General features: G+C 38.5%; 2 protein-coding genes across 2 annotated transcripts; both read right to left on the reverse strand.

Annotated features, from left to right (window-relative positions):
* Positions 1–357: 357 nt before the first annotated feature.
* On the reverse strand, positions 358–4,302 carry LOC138911354 (uncharacterized). Its single transcript, XM_070209927.1, has 7 exons — positions 4,187–4,302; positions 3,356–3,958; positions 2,092–3,283; positions 1,798–1,842; positions 1,599–1,704; positions 667–1,189; positions 358–577 (listed from the first exon to the last, which is right to left on the reverse strand). The coding sequence occupies exons 1-7, from the start codon at positions 4,300–4,302 to the stop codon at positions 358–360; spliced, it is 2,805 nt and encodes a 934-aa protein (XP_070066028.1).
* A 120-nt stretch (positions 4,303–4,422) lies between these two features.
* On the reverse strand, positions 4,423–4,886 carry LOC138911355 (uncharacterized). Its single transcript, XM_070209928.1, has 2 exons — positions 4,701–4,886; positions 4,423–4,644 (listed from the first exon to the last, which is right to left on the reverse strand). The coding sequence occupies exons 1-2, from the start codon at positions 4,884–4,886 to the stop codon at positions 4,423–4,425; spliced, it is 408 nt and encodes a 135-aa protein (XP_070066029.1).
* Positions 4,887–11,572: the final 6,686 nt, after the last annotated feature.

Genomic DNA, 11,572 nt, shown 5'->3' on the forward strand with positions numbered 1-11,572 from the left:
ATAACTATCGATAGATTAGTGATGAGCAATTAACAATGGTATTTTAGGGTGGTCTAAAAATAATAGTATGTGACTTAAATATCGTAATTTGAGAAGTAAAGATAGATTGTAATTCAGATATAATATTATTCAGAGGGCGCTCTGCTACGAACATGGTCCCCCCGTTGGAAGATACAAGCTTTCAACCGATGTGGTCTCGACCAGACCATTTTGTGTACGAATGACTCGTACTCTCACAATGCCGTCGTCACCCGTGATGACGCTGTTGACTCGACCAAGCGGCCACCTGAGTGGTGGTACATTGTCCTCCTTGAGCAGCACGATGCTGCCGGCCTGAAGATTTTGCTTGGACGATCGCTATTTCCCGCGCTCTTGGAGCAACGACAAATACGATGTACTCCATTTCTTCCAAAATGATTGCTGCATGTGACAAATTCGCTGCCAACGGCTGAGGCGACCTATGCTTAGGTGAGTTATGTCTGGCTCGTCGATAGTGGCATTGGCTTTGCCCCAGATGAAGTGCCCGGGCGTGAGTATCTCCAAGTCATTCGGGTTTTCTGTAATATAGCAAAGCGCTCTTGAGTTAAGCATTGCGGATATTTGACAGATGAGAGTTCAGAATTCGTGGAATGAGAGAAGAGAATTTCCAACGAAGCGGCCTCCCACAATCCTCCAAAATGTGGCGAACGGGGCGGAATGAATTTCCAGTTAATTCCCAGAGTTAGGCAGTTGCGAACGATCTCATTGCGCTGGGGATCGCTTATAAACAGGTCGCGCAGTTCCTTCAGCTCATTTCGAACACCCACGAAATTTGTGACGTTGTCTGTCCATATTGTATGCGGTTTCCCTCGAAGGCTGATGAACCTCTTCAGGGCTGCGATAAACGATGACGTGGACAGGTCCTCTACCAACTCTAAATGCGTTGCTTTCGTTGCAAAGCATATAAAAATTGAGATGTAGCATTTCGTTGGTGAGCGATTGCTGACCTCTGATTTGACGTAGAAAGGACCGCAAGAGACGATGCCAGTTACGTGAAACGTGGGACTTGGCTGCACACGCTCAGCTGGTAGCGGGACCATGACTTGCCCCAGAAGTTTAGGTCGCATTCGAAAGCAGCGCACGCACCTGTTGATGATATTTGAGACAGTCTTGAGACCTCTGATGGGCCAGTATCGCTGGCCGAATGTTGCTAAAAGGAATTGCGGACCAGCATGAATAAATTCCAAATGATAATATGGGATCATAGCTGCGGTGACTGGGTGGCGTTTAGGCAACAATAACGGATGCTTTGCTTCATATTCCAAGTTTGAGTTCTGAAGGCGCCCGCCGATGCGCAAGAGTCCCTCAGCGTCCAACAGTGGGCACAATGAACGAAGTTTGCTTCTTGTTGGAAGCGGCCTTTTTAAGCTGAGTGCTTTGTACTCTTCGGCGAAGTGAGTAAGTTGAATGTTTCTTATAAGTAAATTGCGTTCCGCACTTGATATCATCTGGAGTGAGTGGACCTTTTGATCTCATCGAATCAGATATTTTTAGCGCTATAAATCGATACACGTATGCGAAAGTGCGCTGTAACTTGGCAAATGTGTTGTTGAATATACAACATTCCGATAGGTCCGTCTTCGTTGATAGTACCAGCACTTTCTGGCGTCGATCTGGAAGCTTAAAGGGATAGGCGACGTTTTGAGGCCAAGTCAAGCTAGCGGCCTGTTTGAATAGGGGTCCATTATGTCATAGCAGTGAGTCTAAACGTGTGCATCCACGTGATAAAATGTCCGCAGGGTTCAGCTGAGAGGGTACATGATGCCAGGTCATGCCTTGGTCCGCTGCTGTATTTGTGATACCCTATTGGATACAAAGACGTTAAATTTTGAAGGTGAATCACGAATCCGATAGTTCCGAGTAGCGATATGAGTTTGATCTATTCGAAGTGCAGCGACTGCGACAGGCATTCGTCCCAATTGACCCTTTTTTTGACAGTGCTTGGAGGAAAACCTTTAACCTGGTAACGATGGGCGCGATCAATCCGAGCGGATCGTAACATCTCGCTATCATTGATAATATGCTCCGCTTTGTGAGTGATCCTTCGGGTACGATCTCCGCAAAGTTGAAAAGCAGGCTATCAGAGCTATGGCTCCAAGCTAAACCAAGCGCCTTTGCAATGTTGGTGCCATCCCTGAACTCCATTATGTTCTCACAATCGGATTCGCTTTTTAATGCATCAGGCTCGTTTGAGCACCACTTTCTGATTGGAAAGTGACCTTTAGCCAGTAGCAGTTTTACTTGCTTTCGGATCTGAATGGCTTCTTCTATAGAGTCCCCTCCAGAAATTAAATCGTCTACGTAGAAGTCGCGACAAACTATCTTTGCAGCTAATGGAAAGGTAGGCTCTTCGTTGTGGGCCAGCTGCTGCATCGCTCGAATTGCTGGAAACGCAGCGGGTTTGGTTCCATACGTTACTGTATCCAGGGTGTACGTCCTTATGCTTTCATTTTGGTGATCACGCCATAAGATGAACTTCAGAAATTGATCTGGATGCGTTATTCGGACACAGCGGTACATCTTACAGACGTCACCGCACAAGGCAACCTTTAAAAAACGAAAGTGAATTAGAATGTTGAATAATTTGGGTTGAATTGCTGGGCCTGTATGCAAAAGATCATTCAGAGATGCGCCTGATGTGGATTTGGCTGATCCATCAAAAACGATGCGCAATTTGGTGGTTGAGCTATCTGGCTTTTCTACGCAGTGGTGGAGTAAATATAATTGTGGGACAAGATGCTGCTTGGAAGCCAAAGACATGTGGCCCAAGTCGATGTATTCGCACATGAATGCAGAGTAGCTCTCCTTCAGCTGGTGATTTTTGCCCAATTTGTTTTCGAGCGACTTGAAACTTCGTAGACCACGTTGATATGAGTCTCCTAGCGTGCCGAAGCTGAGCTTTGCTGGAAGCCTAACTGAATATTGCCCTGACCTTAGTCGCGTGTAGCCTTGGAGAAATAGCTGCTCACATAGAGCGTCTTCATCAGAGAGCGCTGGGGTTGTACCGCAGCAATTATCGACTTCCCAGAATCGTTTTACAATATCCGACAGTGGATCCTCCCATGGATTAGGTTCCTTGTAAAGGGCTGAAAAGGATGTGTGTTTGTTGTGTACGCGAGAGAGTCCTCCATACGCAATCCATTCGAGCGTGGTCTTTTGGAGCGTTGGTAGGTTATCCGCCATTCGAATTTGGACGATGCATATGAGATCGAAAAATAGTCCGGGACCAAGTAAAAAATCTATTCTTTGAAATTTGAAAAACGTTAGATCCGCGACCGATATTTTTTTGGGGATATTCCACCCAGAGATGTCTAACCCAAAGTGGGGCTGATAATCCGTTATACTGCGAGTAACGACAGCTGAAAATGATGTAATGATGTGGCGATGTGATGTGAAGATCCTGTCACGTGACTGCGTTGATATGTCAGTGGACATGTTAGAAGATAGGGTTAATTCGCCAATACCAGATATTGATACGGCTGCATGATGAGTTCTGAGTTGGAGCTGCTTTACTAGACGAGCAGTGATAAAGTAGAGTTGAGATCCAGAATCCAGTAATGCGCGGCAGGGTATGCATATACCTGATTGGCCCTTGGCATATAAGATGGCGGTTGGAAGCACCACATAGTCTACAGGCTGGGCATTCGTGGCTTCAGGTGCGAATTCAAGAGCAGTGATGACGAGATTTGAAGATGGTGGATTACTTAAAGACGATGCGTGAGGGTGGATCGTGGTTGAAGCCTGCAAGCTTGGTGTACACAGGGCAGATGATTGAGTTGTGATGAGGCTCATGTGCAGCAACGAATGATGTTTTTGTTGGCAATGCCTGCAGTGACCTGAGCGACATTGCTGCAAGCCATTTCCTTTGCGCAAGCAGTTTAGGCAAAGATGCAATCGCTTGGCCTCCTTGTGGCGCAAACTTGGGGACAGACTCAAAAATAACGGGCATTTAACAAGAAAATGCTCTTTTGAGTCGCAAAAATTACAATTTTGCTGCTAATTGTTAGATGAGGATGCAATGAATGTGTTACGATTCAATTTTTGTACATTTCTGGTAACCTGGTGGCTAGGCGTAGGTGCCATAGCGCCTTTCAAGTTTTCCATCATGCGGCATCTCTTTTCTAAGAACGCCGACATATCCGTCCACCTGGGTATTTTATCCGTTGCAAGCGCCTCCTGCCACTTTTCCTTGGTGTGGTGATCGAGCTTGTGCGATATTGTGTGTATAAGTAATTCGTCAGCCAGCTCCTCAGTTGTTGACATAGTGCTAAGTGCCCGAAGATGCGAGTTAATTTTGTCACTCAACTCACGCAACGCCTCTGCTGATCCCTTTTCAACACCTGGCAGTCCTACTATAGCCCGCACGTGGCCCTGAAAATGTAGCTACTTATTATCAAAACGCTTTGTGAGTAACTCCAACGCCTTGGCGTATTTCACGTCGACAGGCTCTAACGATTTGATTGTGTTGAGAGCAGCACCGTCCAAGCACGCACGTAAATGTTGTAACTTCTCAATCTTACTTAGGTCCTCATTGCTACCAATGACAGTCTTGTATATGGCGTAAAAATCCGACCAATCCCCGTGGGAGCCGCTGAGCCTGGGCAGCTACAATTCCGGTAGGGAAGACTTACGGTTAAGCAAGTGAGCAAATGTGTGCGTACTTTGGCGTCAGTCATACGTCCCTTAGTGACTATATCCATTTGACGAGCGAGATTGGATTTGATCTTCCAGTAAACCTTCTCGAAGTCTAATTTTTCTAGCCTTGACTGGCTGATATCAAACTCGGCCTTCTTGCTCTCCGCAGATTCTATACGCACCATCAGATCGGCCTCGTCAAGGCTGATCATCTCACCAGCGCTAAAGAATTCGTTCTTTGCTAATAGTTGAACAGAAGCGCATTTGGCTTTGCAAAAGTCTTTTTTACTTGTCGAATTTTCCATTCTGTTGTTGGCGAGGTAATGTCGGTTGGTACGTTTTGTTGAGTGCTCACTGTACTCCGGCTTGTCACCAAAATTCACTTATGGAGAAGAGCTTTGCCCTTGACCACTGCGAAAGTCACAGAGTGAGCAGTGCGAGAATGCGATTACCGTTTTATGTGTGCAGCGGTTTGTGTATGTGTATGTATCGAGATCAATCAAGAAAGAAAAATCACGTCGTTGTCACCAATAATTTATAAATTTTATTTAAAATCAAAGGAGGATTTAGACTGCTTGTAATGCGTGATTTACTTCTCGAACTTTCAACAATTACTATTGATAGATTAGTGATGAGCAATTAACAATGGTATTTAATGGTGGTTTCAAGATAATAGTATGTGACTTCAATATCGTGATTATTATTCAGAGGGCGCTCTGCTGCGAACAAAAGCTATAGTAAAATGATAAATGCCGATCGTTCCTGTGGCAGCTATATGATATAGTGATCCGATCTAAATAGTATTTTGCCTGTATATGAGAAGCATAGTAGAACTAATAAATTCAGAGTTTGGTCAAGACATCTTGATAAACAAATTTTTTGATCATATAACAACTTAATTTTCGACCGATCGCTCCTATGACAGCTATATGATACAGTGTTCCGATATTAATAGGTTTTTTCCTATATATGAGGAGAATAGTAAACTTAATAAATGCCGAGTTTGGTCAAGATATCTTAAAAAACCAAATGTTTTTCATTCAACTTAATTTTCGACCGATCGTTCCTATGGCAGCTATATGATATAGTGATCCGATCTATATAGGATTTTGCATAAATATGAAAAACAGAGTAAAACTAATAAATGCCGAGGTTGGTCAAGATATCTTGAAAAACAAAATGTATCTTCACACAAAAACTTAATTTTGACCGATCGTTTATATGACAGATATATGAGTAAGTGGTCCTATCTTAATAGCCTACATATGAGAAGTATTATAAAACTAATAAATGACGAGTTTTGTCAAGATATCTGCATAAACAATATGGTTTACATACAACAACTTAATTTTCGAAGGATTCTTTCTATGGCAGCTATATGATATAGTGTTTTGATCTTAGTAGGATGTTGCCTATATATGAGGAGTATAGTAAAACTTATACATGCCGAGTTTGGTCAAGATATCTTAAAAAACAAATTTTTTGATCATATAACAACTTAATTTTCCACGGATCGTTCCTATGGCACCTCTGTGAGATACTGGTCCGATCTTATTAGGACTTTGCATATATATGAGGAATATAATAACAATAACAAATGCTGAGGTTGGTTAAGATATCTCGAAAAACAAAACGTTTTTTTCATATAACTTAATTTTTGACCGGTCGTTCTTATGGCAGCTATATGGTTGTCCGATCTCAATAGGATATTGCATATGTATGAGGAGTATAGTTAAACTGATAAATGATAAATCAAGAGGTCTTCATAAACAAAATGTTTTTAATACAACAACTTAATTTTTGACCGATTGTTCATATGACAGCTATATAAGAAAGTGGTCCTATCTTAATAGGATTTTGCCTATATATGATAAGTATTGTAAAACTAATAAATGCCGAGTTTGGTTAAGAAATCTTCATAAACAAAATGTTTTTCATTCCACATCTTAATTTTCGCCCGATTGTTCCTATGTCAGTTATATGATATAGTGTTGCGATCTTAATAGGATGTTAAATACATATGGGGAGCATAGTAAAAATAATAAATTCCGAGGTTATTAAAGATATCTTGATAAAGTAAATTTTTTTTCATACAACAACTTAATTTTTGACCGATTGTTCATATGACAGCTATATGAGAAAGTGGTCCTATCTTAATAGGATTTTGCCTATATATGAGAAGTATTGTAAAACTAATAAATGCCGAGTTTGGTCAAGATATCTTGATAAACAAATTTTTTATCATATAACAACTTAATTTTCCACCGATCGTTCCTATGGCAGCTGTGTGATATTGTGGTCCAATCTTAATAGGATTTTACCTATATATGAGGAGTATAGTAAAACAATGAAACACCGAGTATAGTAATACTAACAAATGCCGAGGTTAGTCAAGATATTTTGAAAAACATGACGTTTTTTTCATATAACTTAATTTTTGACCGATCGTTCCTATGGTAGCTATATGAGATGGTGGTCCGATCTTAATAGGATTTTGCATGTATATGAGGAGCATAATAAAACTAATAAATGCCGAAATTGGTCGAAATATCTTGAAAAAACAATTTTTTCATACAACATATTTTTCGACCGATAGGTCCTATGACAGCTATATGATATAGTGGTCCGATCCCAATAGGATTGTGGATATATATGGGAAGAAAAGTAAAACTAATAAATGACGAGATTAGTCAAGATATCTTGAAGAACAAAATTATTTATTCATACACCAACTTAATTTTCGACCGATCGTTCCTACGGCTGCTATATGATATTGTGTTCCGATCTTGATAGGATGTTGCATAAGTATGGGGAGCATAGTAAAATTAATATATACCAAGTTTGGTCAAGATATTTTGATAAAGTAAATTGTTTTTTCATACAAAAACTTAATTTTCGACCGATCGTTCCTATGGCAGCAATATGATGTAGTGATCCGATCTAAATAGTATTTTGCCAATATATGAGCAGCATAGTAAAACTAATAAATGCCGAGTTTGGTCGAAATATCTTGATAAAGAAAATTTTTTTCATACAACAATATAATTTTTGAGCGATCGTTTCTGTGGCAGCTATATGATATAGTGGTCCGATCTCAATAGTATTGTGGATATATATGGGAAGCATAGTAAAACTACTAAATGGCGAGATTAGTCAAGATCTCTTGAAAATCAAAATGTTTTTTGAATACAACAACTTAATTTTCGACCGATCGTTCATATGACAGCTATTTGAGAAAGTGTTCCTATCCTAATAGGATTTTGCCTATATATGAGAAGTATTGTAAAACTAATAAATGCCGACTTTGGTTAAGAAATTTTCATAAACAAAATGTTTTTCATTCCACATCTTAATTTTCGTCCGATTGTTCCTATGGCAGCTATATGATATAGTGTTGCGATCTTAATAGGATGTTAAATATATATGGGGAGCATAGTAAAAATAATAAACGCCGAGGTTATTAAAGATATCTTGATAAAGTAAATTTTTTTTCATACAACAACTTAATTTTCGACCGATCGTTCCTATGGCAGCTATATGATGTAGTGTTCTGATCTTAATAGGATTGTGGATATATATGGAAAGTATAGTAAAACTAATAAATGGCGAGTTTAGTCGCGATATCTTGAAAAAGAACATTTTTTTGATACAATAACTTAATTTTCAACCGATCGTTCCTATGACAGCTATGTGATATAGTGGTCCGATCTTAACAGATTTTTCAAATATAAGAGGGGCATAGTAAAACTAATAAATGCCGAGCTTGGTCAAGATATTTTGAGAAAATAATTCTTTTATCATCTAACTTAATTTTCGACCTATCGTTCCTGTGGCAGCTATATGATGTAGTGGTCCGATTTCAATAGGATTGTGGATATATATGGGACGTATAGTAAAACTAATAAATGCCGAGTTAAGTCAGGATATCTTATAAAACAAAATGTTTTTTTCATACAACAACTTAATTTTCGACCGATCGTTCCTATGGCAGTTTTATAATTTAGTGGTCCGATATTAATGGGATTTTGCATATATATGAGGAGCATAGTTTAACTAAAAATTCCGAGTTTTGTCCAGATATCATGAAAAACAAAATATTTTTACGTACAACTTAATTTTCGAACGATCGTTCCTATGGCAGCTATATGATATAGTGGTCTGATCTAAATAGTATTTTGCCTACATATGAGAAGCATAGTATAACTAATATATGCCAAGTTCTGTCAAAATATCTTGCTAAACAAAATATTTTTCATACACCTTAATTTTCGACCGATCGTTGCTATGGCAGCTATATGATATAGTGGTCCGATCTCAATAAGATTTTGCATATGTATGAGGAGCATAATAGAACTAATATATGGCTAGTTTGGTCAAGATATATTTATAAAATAAATTTTTTTGTCACATAACTTAATTTTCGACCGAACATTCCTATGGCAGCCATATGATTTAGTGGTCCGATCTTAATAGGATATTGCATGTATATGAGGAGCATAGTAAAACTAATAAATGCGGAAATTGGTCGAAATATCTTTAAAAAAAAATTTTACATACATATTTTTCGACCGCTAGTTCCTATGAAAGCTATATGATATAGTGGTCTGATCTAAATAGTATTTTGCCTACATATGAGAAACATAGTATAACTAATATATGCCAAGTTCTGTCAAAATATCTTGCTAAACAAAATATTTTTCATACACCTTAATTTTCGACCGAACGTTCCTATGGCAGCTATATGATATAGTGGTCTGATCTCAATAAGATTTTGCATATGTATGAGGAGCATAATAGAACTAATAAATGGCTAGTTTGGTCAAGATATCTTGATAAACAAATTTTTTTGTCACATAACTTAATTTTCGACCGATCGTTCCTATGGCAGCTATATGATATAGTGAACCGATACTAATAGGATTTTGCATATATATGAGGAGAATAGTAAACTTAATAAATTCCGAGTTTGGTCAAGATATCTTAAAAAACCAAATGTTTCTTATTACAACTTAATTTTCGACCGATCGTTCCTATGGCAGCTATATGATATAGTGATCCGATCTATATAAGATTTCGCATACATATGAGAAGCAGAGTAAAACTAATAAATGCCGAGGTTGGTCATGATATCTTGAAAAACAAAATGTATCTTCACACAAAAACTTAACTTTGACGAATCGTTCATATGACAACTATATGAGTATGTGGTCCTATCTTAATAGCCTTCATATGAGAAGTATTATAAAACTAATAAATGCCGAGTTTGGTCAAGATATCTGCATAAACAATATGTTTTACATACAACAACTTAATTTTCGAAGGATTGTTCCTATGGCAGCTATATGATATAGTGTTCCGATCTTAATAGGATATTGCATATGTATGAGGAGTATAGTAAAACTAACAAATGCCGAGGTTAGTCAAGATATCTTGAAAAACATGACGTTTTTTACATATAACTTAATTTTTGACCGATCGTTACTATGGTAGCTATATGATATGGTGGTCCGATCTTAATAGGATTTTGCATGTATATGAGGACTTGGATTCATTAAACGATGGTCTAAAGAGTTTAACGATCCTTTTATAACAAAACTTCTGTACATCTCTCTTGTTCGCCCTATCCTTGAATACTGCTCTTGCATCTGGTCTCCACAGTATATCAACAGCCAGGATCGTATTGAATCTGTTCAGAAGCAATTTCTGCTTTTTGCCTTACGAGGTTTAAATTGGGACCCTAATCTTCGGTTGCCGTCCTACTCCAGCAGACTGCTTCTTCTCAACCTTCCGTCGTTAATCAACCGTAGGACAATTCTCGGTGTTGTCCTTCTACATAAGTTGATTATTGGCGACATAGATTCTCCTTTTCTGCTAGGGCGTCTTCAATTCTCTGTTCCGGCTAGACCAACCAGAAATTATCGCCCCTTATTACTATCTACGTGCACAACAGATTACGCTATGCACAATTCTTTTCGCGTGCTATGTAAAAATTATAATAGTTTGCATCACGTTTTCTCTACCGAACTGTCTCTACCCCTAATAAAATCGTTGCTTTCAGGATACCTTCGGAAAGTCGCTGACCATTCCCAGCTATGAATAGGGGCATAGCTAGCCGGACAGGCTGAAAAATTTTCCCCCACCGTGTCGGTGATTTCCCATTACTTTTCTCTTTGTCCTATCCACTTAACACTCTTTATCTAACTTACATTGCTTTACTTTATTAACAATTTTCTTACTTTCTTTTTTCCTATTTATTGTATTTCCTTTATTAATATAGCAAATTAAGATTATTTTTAATTTCACTTGAGATCACCCTGTTTCCTTCTTACAACCTTCTGCTTAGATGTAGGCTCTAATAGCGTCACTGACAAAATTAGCTGTGAAAAGGGGCACAGCTGGCCGGACTGGCAAATAAAACACCTCCATCGGTCGGTGATGCTATTTAGAAAATTGTATCCTTTAACTAGGCTTTTAGCATATAATTCTATTGTACAATCTTTTGAATAATGAGGAAGACACTCGTTTTGTCGACCATTAATAAATAAATAAATAAATAAAATGAGGAGCATAGTAAAACTAATAAATGCCGAAATTGGTCGAACTATCTTGAAAAAACAAATTTTTCATACAACATATTTTTCGACCGATAGGTCCTATGACAGCTATATGATATAGTGGTCCGATCCCAATAGGATTGTGGATATATATGGGAAGAAAAGTAAAACTAATAAATGGCGAGATTAGTCAAGATATCTTCACAAACAATTTTTTTGATTATATAACAACTTAATTTTCCACCGGTCGTTCCTATGGCACCTATGTGAGATACTGGTCCGATCTTATTAGGATTTTGCCTATATATGAGGAATATAGTAAAAATAACAAATGCCGAGGTTAG

Source organism: Drosophila virilis, chromosome 5, assembly GCF_030788295.1.
Source record: "Drosophila virilis strain 15010-1051.87 chromosome 5, Dvir_AGI_RSII-ME, whole genome shotgun sequence".
NCBI lineage: Eukaryota > Metazoa > Arthropoda > Insecta > Diptera > Drosophilidae > Drosophila > Drosophila virilis.

What these genes read in the sequence shown, in the direction of transcription:
- LOC138911354 (XM_070209927.1), bottom strand. Translation starts at nt 4,302, where the DNA reads ATGTCAACAACTGAGGAGCTGGCTGACGAATTACTTATACACACAATA. An exon ending in GCAACGGATAAAATACCCAG is followed by an intron (nt 3,959 to 4,186) that starts GTGGACGGATAT and finishes TCTGTCCCCAAG; the next exon opens with TTTGCGCCACAAGGAGGCCA. An exon ending in AAGGCATGACCTGGCATCAT is followed by an intron (nt 1,705 to 1,797) that starts GTACCCTCTCAG and finishes CTATTCAAACAG; the next exon opens with GCCGCTAGCTTGACTTGGCC.
- LOC138911355 (XM_070209928.1), bottom strand. Translation starts at nt 4,886, where the DNA reads ATGATCAGCCTTGACGAGGCCGATCTGATGGTGCGTATAGAATCTGCG. An exon ending in GACGTATGACTGACGCCAAA is followed by an intron (nt 4,645 to 4,700) that starts GTACGCACACAT and finishes CCGGAATTGTAG; the next exon opens with CTGCCCAGGCTCAGCGGCTC.